Raw genomic sequence first — 23,202 nt, forward strand, 5'->3', positions numbered from 1 at the left:
AAAACTGATACAGAAATTATCTAAAAGCTTTGAAATAGTAAAACTGAAGGCTATATGCATTTGTAAATTAATACCTTTTGGTGGGGAGGAACTAAGGTACTTAAAGATACCATAACATCTTAAAATCTACAATGACAGGGAAAAACTACTAATACTAGCTTTTAAAACTCACAAGTTATAATAATGTAAAACAAATTTGCCATTTTAACTGATTTTCAATATGTTTATACATGTAATATAAATGACAAATATGTATAACAACACCATCTAAAAGAAAACAATGATGTACAAAATGTTTGTACTAAATAAAATTATTGCATTTAATGTCATTTTCTTGAAAACTGAAATTACTAGATCCCTAATGAATACCAGTTCAAGTTAAAGGAAATGTGTGCCAATACCAGCTTCTGACAACAAAAATAAGAAGTTAAAGCTCTGCAAGTCTGTCTGATTTAGGTCAGGTAATCATGGAAACAAAAGAATATTTAAAATTATTTATTTTATCATTATGCACAATGAAGGAAAGCATTATAGACAGCAGAGTTCTTTCCCACCATAAAATTTACACCCATTGAATCAGCTAGAAACACTAGCTTGAAGAGGTACTGATATATTTCATTTGTAATAATTTATCTACAGCAAACAATGGTCTTACAGTTGGAACATGTTGAAGAAAATATTGTCTCACAAGTCTTTTGTGTTCTTTGAGTCTCAATCACCAAGAGTTCAAGGGACTTTGAGAGAATCCTGGTGTCCTGTATGGCCTGATGAATGCATCAAAATCCAGCAGAGTATTTGTATTCTGGAAATACTCTTAGCTCCATACAAATGTTGCTTGGGTTGTGGAGCTCATATTTCTCCCACTGGCACTATGCATCTGAAGGACATTTTGTTATGAAAGTTTCACACCAATTTTGTTTTGTTCCTTCTTCATTAGCCGCTGTGCTTCCTTTTCCATTTTCTTCCTTTGTTGTTCTGCTGCTCTCTTTTCTCTGTCTGCTATCTTCTGCTGCCTGAAAAGAAACATATTCGTATTTTTACTTTTAGAAAACACCACACAGGTAAAATGGTGAATAAATTCCAGAAAGAAACAGCACTGCCCTTTTATTATCATCAAATTTAAGGTTAAAAAGTCTTCATTCTTCTCACTGCTTTGAAATTTCAAAGATTTTCAAAAACAGTATATATTTTTTTAATCTTTAGAACATGACTTACAAAATAAAAAAGGTATTATCTCTGGTTTAAAAATAAGTAAAATGGGGGCTTCCCTGGTGGCGCAGTGGTTGAGAGTCCGCCTGCTGATGCAGGGGACACGGGTTCATGCCCCGGTCCAGGAAGATCCCACATGCCGCGGAGCGGCTGGGCCCGTGAGCCATGGCTGCTGAGCCTGCGCGTCCGGAGCCTGTGCTCCGCAACGGGAGAGGCCACAACATGAGAGGCCCGCGTATCACAAAAAAAAAAAAAAAAAAAAGTAAAATGGGGCATTCAGGTTAAGTGAAATGTCCAAAATTATAAGATTAAGGTTAAGAACCCACATCTCCTGATTCCTCTTCTTCAGATTATTTTCACTAAAACACTACTTCCATTGGACCACACCTTCTTTTTGGTACCATTCAGAAAAGCCTGATATTTAGGATTAAATACTGTTATTATAATAGTTAAAAATAGTCAGCTAAAGGATGTCAAGAACACAGATGTACAGAGCACAAAGCAAAGAGAAAATGGAAACCTAAGACATGACTTCCAACTAGAAGCTAGAAATCTATTTAAAGATTTGACTAGCTCTACTAATGAAGGGGCAGAATGGTGGGTATTTACTAATTACACATTATGAAATACCTTCCCCCAGTCCCTCCCTAACTCCACTGATCTAGAATCACTAAACCCCTCTATATTTATTGATTTTTTTAAATTGAAGTAGAGTTGATTTACAATGTTCTGTTAATTTCCACTGTATGGTAAAGTGATTCATTTATGCATATATACACATTTTTTAAAATATTCTTTTCAATTATGGTTTATCACAGGATATTGAATATAGTCTGTATACTATACAGTCGGACCTTGTCTTTTATCCGTTCTATATATGGTAGTTTGCATCTGCTAACCTCCAAGTCTCAATCCACCCCCACCCCCGCCCGGCAACCACAAGTCTGTTCTCTATGTCTGTGAGTCTGTTTCTGTTTCGTAGATAGGTTCATTTGTGTCATATTTTAGATTCCACATCTAAGTGCTCTATCTTATTGATTTGTATGGGAAGTGGGAGTAGGAGTGTGGTGATGAAATAGGAGAAAGAAGAACAGAAGTTGGTCCTGGGTCTGAAGGTTTAGGATATGAGAAAGTAAGTCAAGAAGCACACAAGGCTGAGGAAGGAAGCTGTAGGGCACAGCTGGGCAGCAGATAGGCAACACTGGATTATATAGAGAAAAATCTAGTGTGGATTACCCATATATGGGACAGCTCAAAGCTGGCTATAGTGAGTGAAATGTATATACACTTCTCAATCATACTTACAAATGGGAGTAAGCAGAGGTATGGATGACCAAAATTCAAGACAGTAGAGAGCCTTAGTTTAGGCAACATTTTGACCATCACTATCAATTAACTAAAATTTCAAAAGAATAGTTTTAAAAAATCTACTTTTCAATAGCTCTGCTCACTTTCAAGCAAAACTGATATCTGCACTAAAAACATCAAAATGTCTGTGGCAAAAAAAGAAAGAGAAAAAGAATTAAAAAGGGCTGGCTAGGTTACAAACATAAGATAATTGAGCTTTGACCTAGTTACTAGCTGATATATAAACATCAGCAATTAATATTTCTGGTACAAGAGGCAACTTAGACATTAATGCAGACAAAATATATTTTTCCTGTCCAGATACATGTCTGGAATCACTAAGGTACCAGAATCTTTTTCCTTAATGATACTGATCATAGTACTGGCAGTATTTAAAGTGGCAATGGGGAACAGGCTAGGTTAGAGGCTATGGATTATGGATACACTTTTAAAATTCTCAGTGTTATCCTGAGGGCGGTAACAACATATGGAAGTGTTTTTGGCTCTACTTATGCAACCTGAAGCAAGAAACATGTCTATTACTGACTAATAGGATCCCTCTCCCAAGCTGTCATATCAAAAGCACTAAGTTTGAGTTTTTTGGTTTTGTTTTGTTCAGGGTGCAAGAAGATAGGGTGAAAAAGAAAAGGTTTTTGTACAGTGAATGTTCAGCTACTTGTGAACTCATAAACTCTACAGTGTTGGCATTAAGATTACTGGATTCAAAATGAATAGCTCCTTCCTTTATCATCCTTGTGGTTGATGACACCAATCATCACTAGAATCCCCAAAATGTTCTAAAATACCCAGACTTCTGTATCTATGATTTATCCAAAAGAAACAGAGTAAAAAATAAAAAATGAAAAAACAAGTGACACCTTTTTTGAAATCCATGCAACATAAATGTTTACAATTTTAAAACTATTTCCTTTATACTGAATAATTATCAAGCAGGAACTAAATATTTTAAACTCTCACAAATTTACTAATGTGACCCCTTCCTGTTTAAAAAAAAAAATGCTGAAAACAGTAAGCACAAGATCAAAAAGAGGTCAGCCTTAACTCCCAGTTATTTAACTACACCCTCTGCTGGTTGTTCAAGGTAATTATAATTTATTGGTAAAGAGAGGAAAGGACAACACAAAAATGAAATCAGTTGTTTCGTTAAGATAGTCAAATAAAGAGTAATTCATTTTCTTTTTTTTCGATACGCGGGCCTAACTGTTGTGGCCTCTCCCATTGCGGAGCACAGACTCCGGACGCGCAGGCTCAGCGGCCATGGCTCACGGGCCTAGCCCCTCCGCGGCATGTGGGATCTTCCCGGACCGGGGCACGAACCCGCATCCCCTGCATCGGCAGGCGGACTCTCAACCACTGCGCCACCAGGGAAGCCCAAGAGTAATTCATTTTCTATCCCAATTATAAAAGCCATATTTGAAAAAAACACATTGCTATATTTTACTTTATCATCTTGAAAAATGCAAAAGTAATTTAGATACATTTACATATCTGAGTTTTCATCAGTGATGAGTCACAGACTCTCTCAAGGTAAATTTTCTTTTTGACCTAATGTGGTAGTAGCAAGAATTGAGTTACTGCTCACAAAAACAAAAAAATAAGAACATAACCAACAAAAACAAACTTGAAAACCTCCAGAATAATATTTTCTGTAGAGCAGGCAGTAAGTATATGACTTATCTTATCTACCTCAGGGCTTTCAAGTACATAAATTGAAGTACACATACAAATGTAGAGTACAATACAAGTTATTTTCAAATAGCAGTGCTATTCACTGCTCTATTCAAATGAGCAGTGCTGGCACTATGCCAGACCACGGGGAAACAAAACTAAAGGTATAACTTCTGACCTAGAGAACATACATTGTTGTGACTCACATTTCACGGCAGGACATTTCAAGAGATAAATATATTTTATAGGGAATGAAGTATAAAGCATATAGTTCAATATCGTGTATATATGTAAAAGGTTTCATTCTCCATTAATAAATTATTCTTTTGTATCTATATTGCTTTAAATTGTTGGTTTCTGTGAGGTTTTAATCATATAAAATAGCATATTTTATATGATTAAAAAAACTATCCCATATTATCAAGGTTCAAATGAGAATGACGAAAAATACAACATTTGGCAGAATAAGCTTTCTTGACCTTAAATGCGACATGGACAAAACCAGTTCTTCTACTCAGGCTGCAGTGTAAATATTACTCAAATACCTCAGAACTTCTTCGGCTTGCCAGGCCGCATCTTCCTCTTCTTCCCATGCATTGGTATTTTCCTGCCAGGTATCCAAGTCACCTAATTCAGGCTACAATAAAACAAAACAAAGCAAAATTACAATGGTCAAGAGCCATCCTTTTTCCACTCAGTGGTCAAGACAGTATTTTTGTTTAAAAGAATTTATTATTTATTTATTTATTTTTTGGCTGTGTTGGGTCTTCATTGCTGTGCGCGCGGCTTTCTTAGTTGCAGTGAGCGGGGACCACTCATTGTTGTGATGCGTGGGCTTCTCATTGTGGTGACTTCTCCTGTTGCGAAGCACGGGCTCTAGGTGCGTGGGCTTCAGTAGTTGTTGCTCGTGGGTTCTACAGCACAGGCTCAGCAGTTGTGGTGCACGGGCTTAGCTGCTCTGTGGCATGTGAGATTTTCCCGGACCAGGGCTCGAACCCATGTGCCCTGCATTGGGAGGCAGATTCCTAACCACTGCGCAACCAGGGAAGCCCAAGAAGAGTATCTTTTAAAGCATAACTCAGACCTTGTCATTGCCCTGTATCTTCTCCACTTTCTTAACACATCCTATATAGGCTCAAATGATTGCCCCTGGTTTGCCTGGAACTGAGGGATTTCCTGAGACGCATGACCTTCCATACTCAACAGTCCTGGCAAGTCCAGGTTTCTTCCTATTTTATGTTTTAAACGATACTCCTTTTATATTAACTTTTCTTTTTTTGCCTACTTTAGTTTGGAATAGACAAGAATAGAACATTTGTTCTCTCTGTTATCTCTCTTTTCAATAAGAAGAAGGAGTGGGGGGTGGAGGAAAGAGAAGAGACAGACTGATCCCAGGCTGGATTAGAGATGCTTGACTGGACTACTCTGTGCTGGGGAGATGAACTGGAAGAACCAACGTCTCCAAACTAGCATAGTCATCTCCATTTAAGCACAAGTAATTTTCTAGATTTTTCAGTGGCAGTTACTGTCTGGGTCCCAGGGAAAAATGACAAGTCAGGCAAAATTTACTATTTATTGGAGTACTTCTATATCGTGCTTCCTTTTGCCTGTCTTACTTGATACCATCAGGCTGGCCACACTACCTTCTACTATTCCCCAGGCCAGACCTCTAAAAGTTCACTTTTTCCTTCCACAAACAATGAAAATGCTCATTCTAGAATGTTTAGTTGGTGGGGAAATAATTACATGCATAAAATAACTGGCACCAAGCTGTGAACAGATTTATTATATTCTCTTTTGAGCACTTAGACCTAAAACCGAAATAAAAAGTGTTGAATTTTCTGCTCTTAACCATAAATGAGATACAATCCACTGTTAAAAAATTTTTTAAAAAAATTTCTGATTGTATGTTTAATGTAAATTTCTAAAAGTAAACTAGCTAAATCAAAGAAAAGGATTTTCAAAGTCACTGAATGACTCTCTTGAAAAGTTATACCAACTTATTCTCTTGACAGCAGTAGGTGGAAGTCTTGTTTCCTTGCATTTTTGTCAATACGAGTAGGTAATTGCCTTCTTTTCTATCTTTGCTAATATGTTAAGATTTTAAATGGTGTCTTGTTAATTTACTTTGAATTTCTTTGAGAACTAATAAGATCAAACTTTTCTTCATGTTATCAGGTATGTCTATTTCTTATTTGTAAATTTATCCATTTTTCCACTGAGGTGTTTGACTTTTAGTGTATAAAACATTTAGATACAAAAAAGGTGAAATGACTATGACCATAAAAAAAAGAGTAACTGATCCTTTAGTAGAGACGGTCTTCGAAGTAAAGAAAAAGTTTTAATTAACAGATTTGCTACATTAAAAACTAAATACATCTGCCCATTAAAAACATCCAAACTAAATTATAAAGCCGATAATAAAGTGAAAATTGTAAACGATGACAGAAAAGAGTTAATATCCTTAGTATAAAAAGAGCTATCACAGAATTAGGAATTCTGTGGATTCCTAATCCACAGAAACTATGAGATAAAAAAAATATTTATTGTTGTTCAAGCCACTAAGTGGGGGGTTGTTATACAACAATGGATAACTAATGTAATCAAGCAGTCAATAATTACTAATCAATAATTAATCAATCAAAACATACTTAAAAGCTAGGGTCTGGGGAGGGGTCTGGACAGTGGTGTGTTTTAAAAAGTTCAAAGGGACAATCATCGACAAGAAGACACTGGAACTCACCAAAAAAGATACCCCACATCCAAAGACAAAGGAGAAGTCACAATGAGACGGTAGGAGGGGCGCAATCACAGTAAAATCAAATCCCATAACTGCTGGGTGGGTGACTCACAGACTGAAGAACACTTATACCACAGAAGTCCACCCACTGGAGTGAAGGTTCTGAGCCCCACGTCAGGCTTCCCAACCTGGGGGTCCGGCAACGGGAGAAGGAACTCCTAGAGAATCAGACTTTGAAGACTAGTGGGATCTGATTGCAGGACTTTGACAGGACTGGGGGAAACAGAGACTGCACTCTTGGAGGGCACACACAAAGTAGTGTGTGCATCGGGACACAGGGGAAGGAGCAGTGAACCCAGGGGAGACTGAACCAGACCTACCTGCTAGTGTTGGAGGGTCTCCTGCAGAGGTGGCGGGAGGCTGTGTGTCACCGTGGGGACAAGGACACTGGCAGCAGAAGTTCTGGGAAGTACTCCTTGGCATGAACCCTCCAAGAGTCTGTCATTAGCCCCACCAAAGAGCCCAGGTAGGCTCCAGTGTTGGGTTGCCTCAGGCCAAAAACCCAACAGGGAGGGAACCCAGCCACACCCTTCAACAGTCAAGTGGATTAAAGTTTTACTGAGCTCTGCCCACCAGAGCAACAGTCAGCTCTACCCACCACCAGTCCCTCCCATCAAAAAACTTACACAAGCCTCTTAGATAGCCTCATCCACCAGAGGGCAGACAGCAGAAGCAAGAAGAACTACAATCCTGCAGCCTGTGGGACAAAAACACATTCACAGAAAGAGACAAGATGAAAAGGCAGAGGGCTATGTACCAGATGAAGGAACAAGATAAACCCCCAGAAAAATGACTAAATGAAGTGGAGACAGGCAACCTTCCAGAAAAAGGATTCAGAATAATGATAGTGAAGATGATCCAGGACCTCGGAAAAAGAATGGAGGCAAAGATCGAGAAGGTGCAAGAAATGTTTAACAAAGACCTAGAAGAATTAAAGAACAAACAAACAGAGATGAACAATACAATAACTGAAATGAAAACTACACTAGAAGGAATCAATAGCAGAATAACTGAGGCAGAAGAACCGATAAGTGACCTGGAAGACAGAATGATGGAATTCACTGCTGTGGAACAGAATAAAGAAAAGAGAATGAAAAGAAATGATGACAGCCTAAGAGACCTCTGGGACAACATTAAACGCAACAACATTCGCATTATAGGGTTCCCAGAAGGAGAAGAGAGAGAGAAAGGACCAAAGAAAATATTTGAAGAGATTATAGTCGAAAACTTCCCTAACATGGGAAAGGAAATAGACACCCAAGTCCAGGAAGCGCAGAGAGTCCCATACAGGATAAACCAAAGGAGAAGCACACCAAGACACATAGTAAGCAAATTGGCAAAAATTAAAGACAAAGAAAAATTATTGCAAGCAGCAAGGGAAAAATGACAAAATAACCTACAAGGGAACTCCCATAAGGTTAACAGCTGATTTCTCAGCAGAAACTCTACAAGCCAGAAGACAGTGGCATGATATACTTAAAGTGATGAAGGGGAAGAACCTACAACCAAGATTACTCTACCTGGCAAGGATCTCATTCAGATTCGATGGAGAAATCAAAAGCTTTACAGACAAGCAAAAGCTAAGAGAATTCAGCACCACCAAACCAGCTCTACAACAAATGCTAAAGGAACTTCTCTAAGTGGGAAACACAAGAGAAGAAAAGGACCTACAAAAACAAACCCAAAACAATTAAGAAAATGGTCATAGGAACATACATATCAATAATTACCTTAAATGTAAATGGATTAAATTCTCCAGCCAAAAGACACAGACTGGCTGAATGGATACAAAAACAAGACCCGTATATATGCTGTCTACAAGAGACCCACTTCAGACCTAGGGACACATACAGACTGAAAGTGAGGGGATGGAAAAAGATATTCCATGCAAATGGAAATCAAAAGAAAGCTGGAGTAACAATACTCATATCAGATAAAATAGACATTAAAATAAAGAATGTTACAAGAGACAAGGAAGAACACTACATAATGATCGAAGGATCAATCCAAGAAGAAGATATAACAATTATAAATATATATGCACCCAACATAGGAGCACCTCAATATATAAGGCAACTGCTAACAGCTATTAAAGAGGAAATCGACAGTAACACAATAATAGTGGGGGTCTTCACTTACACCAATGGACAGATCATCCAAAATGAAAATAAATAAGGAAACAGAAGCTTTAAATGACACAACAGACCAGATAGAATTAATTGATATTTACAGGACATTCCATCCAAAAATAGCAGATTACACTTTCTTCTCAAGTGCACACGGGATTCTCCAGGATAGATCACATCTTGGGTCACAAATCAAGCCTCAGAAAATTTAAGAAAATTGAAATCATATCAAGCATCTTTTCTGACCACAACACTATGAGATTAGAAATGAATTACAGGGAAAAAAATGTAAAAAAACACAAACACATGGAGGCTAAACAATACGTTACTAAATAACCAAGAGGTCACTGAAGAAATCAGAGAAAATCAAAAAATACCTAGAGACAAATGACAATGAAAACACGACAATCCAAAACCTATGGGATGCAGCAAAAGCAGTTCTAAGAGGGAAGTTTATACCTATACAAGTCTACCTCAAGAAACAAGAAAAATCTCAAATAAACAATCTAACCTTACACCTAAAGGAACTAGAGAAAGAAGAACAAACAAAACCCAAAGTGAGCAGAAGGAAAGAAATCATAAAGATCGGAGCAGAAATAAATGAAATAGAAACAAAGAAAACAATAGCAAAGATCAATAAAACTAAAAGCTGATTCTTTGAGAAGATAAACAAAATTGATAAACCATTAGCCAGACTCATCCAGAAAAAGAGGGAGAGGACTCAAATCAATAAAATTAGAAATGAAAAAGGAGAAGTTACAACAGACACCACTGAAATACAAAGCATCCCAAGAGACTACTACAAGCAACTCTATGCCAATAAAATGGACAACCTGGAAGAAATGCACAAATTCTTAGAAAGGTATAACCTTCCAAGACTGAACCAGGAAGAAATAGAAAATACAAACGACCAATCACAAGTAATGAAATGGAAACTGTGATTAAAAATCTTCCAACAGGGCTTCCCTGGTGGCACAGTGGTTGAGAGTCCGCCTGCCGATGCAGGGGACATGGGTTCGTGCCCCGGCCCGGGAAGATCCCACAAGGCACAGAGTGGCTGGGCCCACGAGCCATGGCTGCTAAGCCTGCGCCTCCAGAGCCTGTGCTCCGCAATGGGAGAGGCCACAACAGTGAGAGGCCCGCGTGCCGCAAAAAGAAAAAAAAAAAGTCTTCCAACAAACAAAAGTCCAGGACCAGATGGCTTCACAAGTGAATTCTATCAAACATTTAGAGAAAATCTAACACCCATCTTTCTCAAACTCTTCCAAAAAATTGCAGAGGAAGGAACATTCCCAAACTCATTTTATGAGGCCACCATCATCACCCTGATACCAAAACCAGACAAAGATACTACAAAGAAAGAAAATTACAGACCAATATCACAGATGAATACAGATGCAAAAATCCTCAACAAAATACCAGCAAACAGAATCCAAGAACACATTAAAAGGATCATACACCATGATCAAGAGTGATTTATCCAAGGGATGTAAGGATTCTTCAATATACACAAAGCAATCAATGTGATACACCATATTCACAACTTGCAGAATAAAAACCATATGATCAACTCAAAAGACACAGAAAAAGCTTTTGACAAAATTCAACACCCATTTATGATTAAAACTCTCCAGAAAGTGGGTATAGAGGGAACCTACCTCAACATAATAAAGGCCATATACGACAAACCCACAGCAAACATCATTCTCAATGGTGAAAAACTGAAAGCATTTCCTCTAAGATCAGGAACAAGACAAGGATGTCCACTCTCACCACTATGATTCAACATAGTTTTGGAAGTCCTACCACGGCAATCAGAGAAGAAAAAGAAATAAAAGGAATACAAATTGGAAAAGAAGTAAAACTGTCACTGTTTGCAGATGACATGACAGTATACATGGAGAATCCTAAAAATGCCACCAGAAAACTACTAGAGCTAATCAATGAATCTGATAAAGTTGCAGGATACAAAATTAATGCACAGAAATCTCTTGCATTCCTATACACTAATGATGAAAAATCTGAAAGAGAAATTAAAGAAACACTCCCATTTACCATTGCAACAAAAAAAATAAAATACCTAGGAATAAACCTACCTAGGGAGACAAAAGAACTGTATGCAGAAAACTATAAGACACTGAGGAAAGAAATTAAAGATGATACCAACAGATGGAGAGATATACCATGTTCTTGGATTGGAAGAATCAATACTGTGAAAATGACTATACTACCCAATCTACAGATTCAATGCAAACCCAATCAAATTACCAATGGCATTTTTACAGAACTAGAACAAAACATCTTAAAATTTGTATGGAGACACAAAAGACGCCGAATAGCTAAAGCAGTCTTGAGAGAAAAAAACGGAGCTGGAGGAATCAGACTCCCTGACTTCTGACTATACTACAAAACTACAGTAATCAAGACAATATGGTACTGGCACAAAAACAGAAACGTAGATCAATGGAACAAGATAGAAAGCCTAGAGATAAACCCAGGCACATATGGTCAACTAATCTTTTACAGAGGAGGCAAGGATATACAATGCAAAAAAGACAGTCTCTTCAATAAGTGGTGCTGGGAAAACTGGACAGCTACATGTAAAAGAATGAAATTAGAACACTCCCTAACACCATACACAAAAATAAACTGAAAATGGATTTGAGACCTAAATGTAAGACCAGACACTATAAAACTCTTAGAGGAAAACATAGGAAGAACACTCTTTGACATAAATCACTGCAAGATCTTTTTTGATCCACCTCCTGGAGTAATGGAAATAAAAACAAAAATAAACAAATGGGACCTAATGAAACTTCAAAGCTTTTGCACAGCAAAGGAAACCATAAACAACACGAAAGGATAACCTTCAGAATGGGAGAAAATATTTGCAAACGAATCAACGGACAAAGGATTAATCTCCAAGATATATAAACAGCTCATGTAGCTCAATATTAAAGAAACAAACAACCCAACCCAAAAATGGGCAGAAGACCTAAATAGACATCTCTCCAAAGAAGACATACAGATGCCCAAGAGGCACATGAAAAGCTGCTCAACCTCACTAATTATTCGAGAAATGCAAATCAAAACTACAATGAGGTATCACCTCACACTAGTTAGAATGGGCATCATCAGAAAATCTACAAACAACAAATGCTAGAGAGGATGTGGAGAAAACGGAACCCTCTTGCACTGTTGGTGGGAATGTAAATTGATACAGCCACTATGGAGAACATTATGGAGGTTCCTTAAAAAACTAAAAATAGAATACCATATGATCCAGCAATCCCACTACTGGGCATATACCCAGAGAAAACCATAATTCAAAAAGACACATGCACCCCAATGTTCATTGCAGTACTATTTACAATAGCCAGGTCATGGAAGCAACCTAAATGCCCATCGACAGACGAATGGATAAAGAAGTAGTGGCACATATATACAATGGAATATTACTCAGCCATAAAAAGGAACAAAATTGAGTCATTTGTTGAGACGTGGATGGAACTAGAGACTGTCACACAGAGTGAAGTAAGTCAGAAAGAGAAAAACAAATATCGTATATTAATGCATGCATGTGGAACCTAGAAAAATGGTACAGATGAACCAGTTTGCAGGGCAGAAGTTGAGACACAGATGTAGAGAACAAACGTATGGACACCAAGGGGGGAAAGCCGTGGGGGGCTGGGGATGGTGGTGTGCTGAATTGGGTGATTGTGATTGACATGTACACACTGATGTGTATAAAATTGGTGACTAATAAGAACCTGCTGCATAAAAAAATAAATAAAATTAAATTTAAAAATTTTTTTTAAAAAATGGCTTCCATGGTGGCACAGTGGTTAAGAATCTGCCTGCCAACGCATGGGACACAGGTTCGTGCCCTGGTCCAGGAAGATTCCCACATGCCGCGGAGCAACTAAGTCCGTGCACCACAACTACTGAACCTGCGCTCTAGAGCCCACAAGCCACAACTACTGAAGCGTGCGTGCTTAGAGCCTGTGCTCTGTAACAAGAGAAGCCACCGCAATGAGAAGCCTGCGCACCGCAACGAAGAGTAGCCCTCACTCACCATAACCAGAGAAAGCCTGCGCACAGCAACGAAGACCCAACACAGCCAAAAATAAATAAATTTATTAAAAACAAAAACTAATACTAAACTTTCTTTGGGTTATTTGTATGGAAATATATTAATATAAATGTTTCAGACATTACATGAAATTCCTAAAAATCTTATATGTACTGGTAGAATGTTATAAGTCATAATCCTAGTTATTACTTTAAAATGTATATCTCAGAAATAACTAAATTTCCTTGTCAATTGTATTATCATGAACTTCCATCAAATCTTTAACCGTGGTCATTTTTAAGTCTTCTGTCATTTACAGACAGTTCTGGGTGTACTCTGATGCTTTTGCAAAAATGTTCCTATAAACAGGTTTCATCTTCAAGGAATTCATGGAAGAGACTGACAAGTACAGGCTTCTGGCAACTGACTATACTGCTGAACTGAATGAATAAGCATTTTCAGAACTCTAATGGAAAACTGATGAATTCATAAAAGTGCTAACAAAAGATCAAGATGAAAAAAAATTAATTACATGGGACTGAGTGAACTGATGAGGATGATTTTAATTTTTGTGACTATTTGAATAAAACAAAAAAACCCAAAAAACCAATATCTACTTACATAAGCAGATTGAACATTAAGCAAGATGCAAGAATTTAATATTTTTCTTCCCTAAATGCAAAGTAATGGTTTGTGTTTGAGATGTACACTTATTGGTAATCTGGCTATCGTTTTATATATTTAGTCACTGCTTTTTATATCGCAGTTCTAAGGAAAGCTTTTAGTCTAGAAAGTACTATATATATACTTTTGAGTACCTTCGACTTCCATTTCAGACTCCTCATATTCCAAATGTGAACTTGTCTTAATCAGTTGGAAAGAATGTAGAGATTTATGGAGCTAATTTAAGAAATAGAGCACTTCTACTGAGAAAAGAGTTTTCTCATATCAGCACCAGATAAAAAAATGACTTAGTTTGATATAAGAATTTCAGTCATTTATAGGAGAGTTTCCACAATGATTTTTCCCTTTAACTTGTTTCAAATAAATTAAATGTGACATCTCTGTATCAACAAAAAAAAAAAAGAAAAAAAAGTTCAAAGTTGATTCTGATAGCCTCCAAGGTTGAAAATCACAGCTATATACTTTCCTCACTACTTTTGTCCATAGAAGTGTTGTATTTAAGTCAAATCTATTTTAAGTTAAACCACACTTTAAATGTAAATATACTCTACTAGGGAAACAATTCATAACTTACTTAAAAATAACCTGCTATTAAGGTTAAATTTTAGTGGTAATCTCTTTAAAGGTCATATTTTTTTCACACACACACACACACACACACACACACACACACACACACACACACACATTGTATTTTATTTTTACAAGAGATAAATAAACTGACACCAAGCATTGCAAATGGATGACCACAACAAAAGCAACGACTGCAATTAACAAACACTCACACTCACACTATGTCACAATATTGACATTCAGTCCAGTAATCCTCCAGTAAAGGACTGTAACAGGTCCTTTACTTTGCAGTGAAAATTGATTTGTATATCTTTTGCCTCTGAGTCCTTGTGGGATTTTTTTATTTTTATTCAAACAGAAAGTCACAAAAATTATAATCATCCTCATCAGTTCACTCAGTCCCATGTAATTTTTTTTCCATCTTGATCTTTTGTTAGCACTTTTATGAATTCATCAGTTTTCCATTAGAGTTCTGAAAATGCTTATTCATTCAGTTCAGCAGTATAGGCAGTTACCAGAAACCTGTACTTGTCAGAGTCTTTTCCATGAATTCCTTGAAGATGAAACCCTTTTATAGGAACATTTTTGCGAAAGCATCAGAGTACACCCAGAACTGTCTGTAAATGACAAAAGACTTAAAAATGTAAAGGTCATATTTTTCAATAACATTTTTGTCTCTATCTTTTATGTGTACAATGGACCCTGATCTTCATATCTGATATAATTTATAATCTCATAAAAGGACAGGATTGGTAACCTCTCTTGATCTGCTACACCTGTTTCAAGGTCATACAAATACAAATACTATGTTCAATTCATTTTAATTTTTTTCTTCTTTTAAGAAAATAGAAATGAAAAAAAAGCTCTTGCCTAGATACCATTAGCATACTTACAGATTGATGAATAAAAGGCATATCTTGTGTAGCTGCTAGTCTACTAGAGAAACCTGTGCTACCATCTGGGATGCCAAAATTTAATGGTTCTCTCTTCTTAATAATGATCTGAAAGATTAATCGAAAGAGAATTATAGGAACATTTTACACATCACTATATAAACACAGACAAATTAACTGACCAAAGCATTTTATAATTATTTAAAATATGTTCTACCTTTCTTCTTTTAAAATTTACAATGTAAAAAAATTTTTTTTAAAGTCTATATAGAGCACCAAAATTCTTAGGCAACTGTCACACAAATCAGTTGCATACTAAGAAAAACTATATTTCACTTTTTTCTAAAACAATAAATTTTCCTCTTCCTCTTTCCTCTTTCCCTACTTTCCCTGGACCCCCCAAAATATAATTAGGAATTTTTAGTCACTGTATTAAACAAGAACATGTATCATATCCTACCAGAAGTATAACCAGTTCTCTAAGTATGTGGGTATCTATGAATACATTAACTCTTTCAGGCCAGTAGTATTAGTTTTGTAGCTTAAAAGTATTTTCATTCTAACTAATTTATTCAGGTACTATTGCAATATACTGAGTTCCTATTAAGAGCAGCAAAATAGACTTTCAAAATAAAAGGTACTCATCTACTAAGAAATTCACTTAAAACTCCTTGAAAAATATATAACTTAATGCATTTGGACAACTCAACAAAAACAACTATGATTACAGCATGTAAATGTTATCAGCCTTGAAAATCTAAAAATAAATATACAGATGAAACTGGCTGGAAGGTAGAAGAGGGTGAAAAACCCTATTAGAGAATTGTGGAATAAATAATGTCCTCATTTTATAAGTATATTTATAAAAAATATTTTCTATGCTTGATTGAACAATGGAACTTTAAGTATTTTTTTCTTTTGAAAACAGCAGGATGACTGATGAGGTAGATTGGAATAAAAACATTACCATATTTGAAAAGGGGGTAAGAGGATATGAAATAAACCCCCGTTTACCATAGTATGCAGTCAGTGGACAATATCTGTGATTGGTAAATCAAGACATAGCAATATAAGAATACTATATACAGATATGATGAAAAATGCTAGAAGCCCAAACAGAAAAAGTTACGGATGGCTGCTTTTAGAAAGTAGAACTGGTATGAAGAATGATGGGGCAGAAGTCTATTGATTTTCTTTTTTGTTGTTGTTGTTTTGCAGTACACGGGCCTCTCACCGTTGTGGTCTCTTCCGTTGCGGAGCACAGGCTCCGCGGCCATGGCTCATGGGCCCAGCCACTCCACGGCATATGGGATCTTCCCGGACCGGGGCACGAACTGTGTCCCCAGCGTCAACAGGCACACTCTCAACCACTGAGCCACCAGGGAAGCCCTATTGCTTTTCATTATAAGCTCTTCTATATTCTTTGATTTAAAAACAATTTTCAGGGACTTTCCTGGTGGCACAGTGCTTAGGAATCTGCCTGCCAATGCAGGGGACATGGGTTCGAGCCCTGGTCCAGGAAGATCCCACATGCCACAGAGCAACTAAGCCCATGTGCCACAACTACTGAAGCCCGTGCACCTAGAGCCAATGCTACGCAACAAGAGAAGCCACCGCAATGAGAAGCCCGTGCACCGCAATGAAGAGGAGTTCCGGCTCGCCGCAACTAAGAAAGCCGGCGCGCAGCAACAAAGACCCAACAAAGAAAGAAAGGAAAGAAAGCAAAGAAAGGAAAGAAAGGAAAGAAAGAAAGAAAGAAAGAAAGATATTTAGAAACAACTTTCAAATGTACATGTACTATTTTGATAAAAAGAAAGGAAAATACTCAGCCATTGTTCTTTTTCTAATAATTCCCTGCATCTTTAAGTGATTGTCCATGTATAACTATATAACTCAAAAGGGATAAAATAAAGTGTGGATGACTACACAAACCCACAACAATTACACTAAGTTCTCAGAGCCTTGCATCAGTTTGATAATGGTTATAAACAATGGAAACTACTTATCAGTTTGTAGACATCACTAAACTGTGAACTAATCTTTTAAGGTTAGAACTGTATCTTATTCAGCTTAGTCTCCATAGCAGAGACTGGAGTCTAGAATCTGACATACAGTAGGATTTCTATAAATGCTTAGACACAATTTTAAAAGACTTGGGGGTACAATTTACTAGATCTGTGTCCAGGTCCCTTGAATATATAAGCTTCTTTAACATGACAGAAAACACAATTGCTAATTAGAAATAGGCTTTCTAACAAATACCAATTATACTAATTTTAATTATAGGAATCTGAAGAGTGGTTTAATAGTTTTATCTCCAAAAGCACAAATCTTTAACATACTTTCTGGGTTTTCCTTATAGTTGGTGTCATGTCCTTAAAATAGTCAGGTTCCAGTTGTTCTAAAGCATTTTGCTGTGTTGCAACATTCCCATTCCCTCCTTCAATCTTTACACTTGTGGGTGCATCTTCATCCCAGGAAGTCCACTCTTCAACATCTGTCTAAATTTAATTCATCATTTATTAGAAAAATGAGCTTTCTAAAACATTGGTTATTCAAACTTTTTTGACCAATGGGAAAATACAAATTTTATACCACATACCAAAACTAGATGAAAAGTTTAAAAGAAATATTCTATGAGTTGGACATTCTGTTCTACCCATTAAAAAAATACAAACAACAAAACAAAAGAAAATTTTTTTGCTTTAAAAATTGAACTGACATTAAAACTACAGCCCACAGAAGGAGACTTGGAACTTGCAATCTAACCTTAACCAGGTTTATTGCCTGATAAAATAATAAATAATAACATTCTTTATAGTATTTAAATAAGATAGAGTCCCAAACATAATATTCAACATAACCATGAAGTAACCTGCAAATGAACAATGAAGAAATCTCAACTTGAATGGAAAAAGTCAATCAACAGACACAAACCCCAAGATGATATAAATGTTGGAATTATCTAAGACTTTAAAATAGTTATTATAAAAATGCTTCAATAAGCAATAGCAAACACTATTAAAACCAATTAAAAAAAAAAGAAATCCTCAGCAAAGTAACAGAAAATCTTAAAGAACAAAATAAAAATTTTAGAATAAAAAAATTTAATAACAACAATAAAAATCCTGACCCTGACTACCAAATTAATTTCATGACATACTAATGGTCGGCAATCCAGTTTGAAAAATATGGTTCTGGAACATTTATTCAACATTCAAAAAAAAATTACCTGCTTAGGAACGGATGAATAATCAACTGTAGTTGGCAAAGTTATTTGGTCTCCACTTAATTTCCGTCCTCTGCCAGATCTAAAACAAAAATGAAATAATTTATTTCAAGAAACTACCAAAACAAGCATGGGTAAAAGCACTACGGACAGTAACTTAAGGCTTATAAGAGAAGGTCTTTTTCAATTTTTGAATTATTTATTTTAATAATTAACAATTGTTAAGATATGAAAAGAAAAATTTGTTAAGGTATGAAAAGAAAAGGCATGTATCAAATATCTTTTAAATATTTTAAAAGTACTGGACAGGATAACCCAACAGCTTTTTGGCTTAGGATTCAGAATTATAGTCAAACTCAGGAAGAATATAAAGCCAAAAACAAAAACACAAACTGATTTCAAACCATGCTCCTAAGAGTACTGTGAATTCTGTAAGTGAAGCTCTCAGATACCTATGCTATTTTAACCAGGGTGGCCTGGCTTTTGCTTTACATAGTTGGTTTCTCATTAAGATTACTATTAAACTATTAAGAAGTTTGAAAATCACTGGGTTGAACTATAAACTGTACCCAAGTTTTAAGGATTAGTGGGAAAAGTACTATATTAAAGAAGATAAGTATTGTCACAGAGTTGTTAAGAGCATGGGCTATGGAATCTGTGTAAACCATGGTTTTCAATGTTACTTCTATTAATTATGAATCTAGTTAGAATTACCTATCTCTCGGCCTGAGTATCCTCATCTGTAAAAGGCAGGTATTCAAACCTACCTTTGCAAGCTTGTTGTAAGGATTTAACTGACATTTAAAATAGCTAGACACTAGACTGTGCCTGCTTTTTAATAACACATTAAAAAATGGTAGCTATTATAAATGATTAGTCACTTGCTTCATTTCAAATAATCTATGAAGCATCTGCTTAGAACTAGTTGGTAAAATCAGCTAAGTTTAGAAATCATACTTTGTTTAAAGGATGAAGAAAAAAAGTAATACAGTCTACTACTAAATTTATGATGTAAACCTGGTATTTTAGAACACATGATCTAGGTTCTTTCTGACAAGAAAAGCTTATTCTAACAAAGGGTCAGTTTTCTTTAAAACTGAATATACAATCAATCCTAAACATATTTACGTTGACAAGAGAAGTTCATAGTGACAACAAAAATGTCCTTAATATTTTTAAATCAAATGCAGTATCTTATACTAAAAGTAATCTATATTCAACAAAAGTTTTAGAAAATAACAGATGCAAAGAGAAAAGCACCTATAATTTATCACCACTGTTAACACAACTACTTCTTTTTAACCTCCAGCCTCCTGGCATTAATACCCACACTCATCCTGCTTTAACCTAGTTTTTTTTCTGGCTATGCTACTTCTAACAATAAATTCAATGCCACTTAATCTTCAGAGTTTTAGTAGTTATAAAATGGCCATTTAGCTTGAGATTACATTTCCTAGCCTCCCTTGCAGCTAGGTGGCTAAGCTCTGGATAATAGGCTGTGAACAGAATTGTGTGTAACTTCTAAATCATATCCACTAAAAAAAAGAGCTGATTGCCCTCCATTTCCTTTTTTATTCTATGCTGCTCTTACTGTGTCGGTACTTCTTTCACAGTACTTCTAGGCCAAAAGAAATACCTAACAATTCCACTGATTAAGTAGTTAGGCCCAAACAATTTAATACTTATGTATGTCCTATCTGCTTAGTAGCCATTAGAAAAAAATACATATGAATTTAAAGAAAAAATAATATGTTGATGTCACTCTTTAATAACCACAATTACTTATTAATGGAATGTGTGTGCCTGTTGGATACTGCACAGCTCCTCAAGCCTTGGACTCACCCTTATTTTCTGTTCCATATTAATTTTGGTTTAGTACTTGCTTTTAATTACAACCTAGCTTTGCCAAGATAGGTTACCCAAAATACAAGTAAACAAAAACTTATCTCAAATATTCAAGAACATCATCAAAACATACTGCAGGATCTAATGTTGCAAATGTGAACTACCTTGAGCCAACAGTTTGTTTAGTGTTTAATAGACACTATCACATTCATTGTGTTTTGTTGGAAAATCTGAAGTATCCTACAGTACCCCATGAGTGTAATGCAAGCCCTGAAGTACCCTGGCATACAGTTTAGGAACTATAGCTCTAGGGTCCGGTAGTATGACAAAATAGAAGGAATCTGAGTCTCTGAATGACTTACTGAAGCAGAAGGACTTATCTACCCTGGACTACCTGTACATTCTGGAATATTATTTAAGAGACAAAAAAAAAAATCTATTCTGTTTGGGGTTTCTCTGTTAAAGTGTTTTGTTTTTTTTTTTTAACAGAAAAATAACACTCATAATGTAATATGTAAAGAAATACCCATGGGGGCTTCCCTGGTGGCGCAGTGGTTAAGAATCTGCCTGCCAATGCAGGGGACAGGGGCTTGAGCCCTGGTTCCGGAGGATCCCACATGCCGCAGAGCAATTAAGTCCGTGTGCCACAACTACTAAGCCTGCGCTCTAGAGCCTGCAAGCCACAACTACTGAAGCCCGCGTGCCTAGAGCCTGTGCTCTGCAACGGGAGAGGCCGCTGCAATGAGTGCCCCGTGCACCACAAAGAAGAGTAGTCCCCGCTCGCCGCAACTGGAGAAAGCCTGCGCACAGCAACAAAGACCCAATGCAGCCAAAAATAAATTAAAAAAAAAAAAAAAAAGAAATACCTATGCCTAATTCCACGTAACCATCTTAAAATATCCTGATAATAAAACAATTATGTACATAAAAACTTTCTGATGATTACAACAATGAAAGTTACTTTGTTTATCTCTGAAATTCTATAGTACTAAGAATGTTATTTTAATGGAAGATGTAAGAATTTGAAAGAGAAGAACTGAACCTCTACTTTCTAGATCTGAAAAAATATATAAAAATCTGAAAAAAATATAAAAAATACTAGAGATTAATAAATGAATATTGCAATCAAGATATTTAGCTTAAATATAGTATGTCCTGCCTTTTTGTAGTTATGAAGGTATCTAAAATCAGCAAGAAGATAACCAGGTCAATTTGAACATAAAATTTCTTTACCTGCATATTAATCTCTTTAGGAATGAGAATACTGCTGCTAGGCAGGTACAAACTTTAAATAACCGAAACTGTGTGATAGCCATGGTGGGAATCAAAACCTGTGGAAAAAAGCACAAAAATAAATGCATTAAGGTGATTTCATAAGCTATACTCATGTTCTGAAGTCAACCTGAAAAGTCCTACTATGAACTGTAAAAATCAGACATATTTTTTACTTTCCTTTAGAAAGTACAAATATAACACAGTAAATTTAAAAATTAAAATGTAAATCATATTGACAAGAAAGTTTTGAAGAGTTTTGAATAGTTGGGAGGAAAAAAAACCTTTTCAAACTACTCTCAGAATGTTTTTTTAAATTGTACTTAAATCATCTATTTACAACTTATTTATAATTTTTCTATTAAAAAATGAAAAATCAAAAAAGTATAAAACAGTATATACTGAGTCTTCTGTACCTTTTGAAATTTGAATCATATGAACATATTAATACTATTCAAAATATATAAAACTTTTAACTTCTAGATAGATACATTTTATCATACCCATTTTGTAGAGGAGGAAATTAAGACAGGTCAAATAACTTATGGGCACATAGCTAATAAACTGGAAGTGAACTATAGAGATCATCTAGTCCAGTAGTTCACACATATTTAAAGAAATAATGATAACTGGGCCCACCCCTAGTAAATCAATTAAATCATATTCTCTGAGGGGTAAAGTCCAGTTATAGCTAATAAGCCAACAGAGAAGATAGAAAATACTCAATAGAAAAGGTAGTAGAAAACAAGGTAAAGGGGAACAAATATTAGATGGAACAACAAATAGCAAGAGGATAGAATTAAACCCAACTGGAGCAATAATCTCGTTAAATGCAAGTTTAAAGCCAGAGATTGTTAGATAGGATGCAAAAAATGTACTTTAAGTATAAAAACACAAATAGGTTAAAAGCAAAAGGATGACGGAAAAATATACCATGCTAACACTAATTGAAAGAAAGTTAAATTGACTATTTCAATGTCAGAGAGTAGATTTTTAGCGAAAATAATATTAGCAGACATAAAAATGTTCATTTCATAGTGATAAAGGGGTCAGTTAATCAAAAGTACATAAGAACCCAAAACACATGTCCCTAATAACAAATTATGCCAATATCATAAAAGAGAGGTGACATTACTAGAGAGTCTACAAATATGAAGAGTATATTGAGAAAGTATTATAACTTTATGCCTATATTTGACAAGATGAAATGGACAAATTCCTTGAAAGAAACAAGTTATGAAAGCACAGCAAGAAAAAACAGATAACCTGAAAATCTCTGTATTTATTAAAGAAATTGAATTTGTAGTTAAAAATCCCCCAAGCCCAGATGGCTTCATGAATGAATTCTATCAAATACTTAAGAAGTAATACCAATTCTACACACAGTGCCAGAAAACTGAAGGAGAGGGATTTTTTGTCAACTCACTCTTTGAGGCTACCATTACACTGACACTAATCTAGAC

The 23,202-nt window shown here is 35.8% G+C and overlaps 1 protein-coding gene across 3 annotated transcripts in view; it reads right to left on the minus strand.

Annotated features, from left to right (window-relative positions):
* Window positions 1–480: 480 nt before the first annotated feature.
* Window positions 481–23,202, minus strand: part of EBAG9 (estrogen receptor binding site associated antigen 9) — a 31,446-nt gene continuing 8,724 nt past the window's right edge. For all 3 annotated transcript variants that reach the window (XM_067711477.1, XM_067711476.1, XM_067711475.1), the window contains exons 3-8: window positions 21,701–21,798; window positions 18,626–18,704; window positions 17,736–17,894; window positions 15,394–15,501; window positions 4,791–4,882; window positions 481–1,013 (exon numbers count right to left, since the gene is read on the minus strand). In XM_067711477.1, coding sequence (XP_067567578.1) covers window positions 893–1,013; window positions 4,791–4,882; window positions 15,394–15,501; window positions 17,736–17,894; window positions 18,626–18,704; window positions 21,701–21,783 — 642 coding nt within the window. In that variant the 5' untranslated portion in view covers window positions 21,784–21,798 and the 3' untranslated portion in view covers window positions 481–892. The remainder of the gene's footprint in view (window positions 1,014–4,790; window positions 4,883–15,393; window positions 15,502–17,735; window positions 17,895–18,625; window positions 18,705–21,700; window positions 21,799–23,202) is intronic.

Source organism: Pseudorca crassidens, chromosome 17, assembly GCF_039906515.1.
Source record: "Pseudorca crassidens isolate mPseCra1 chromosome 17, mPseCra1.hap1, whole genome shotgun sequence".
Taxonomy (NCBI): domain Eukaryota; kingdom Metazoa; phylum Chordata; class Mammalia; order Artiodactyla; family Delphinidae; genus Pseudorca; species Pseudorca crassidens.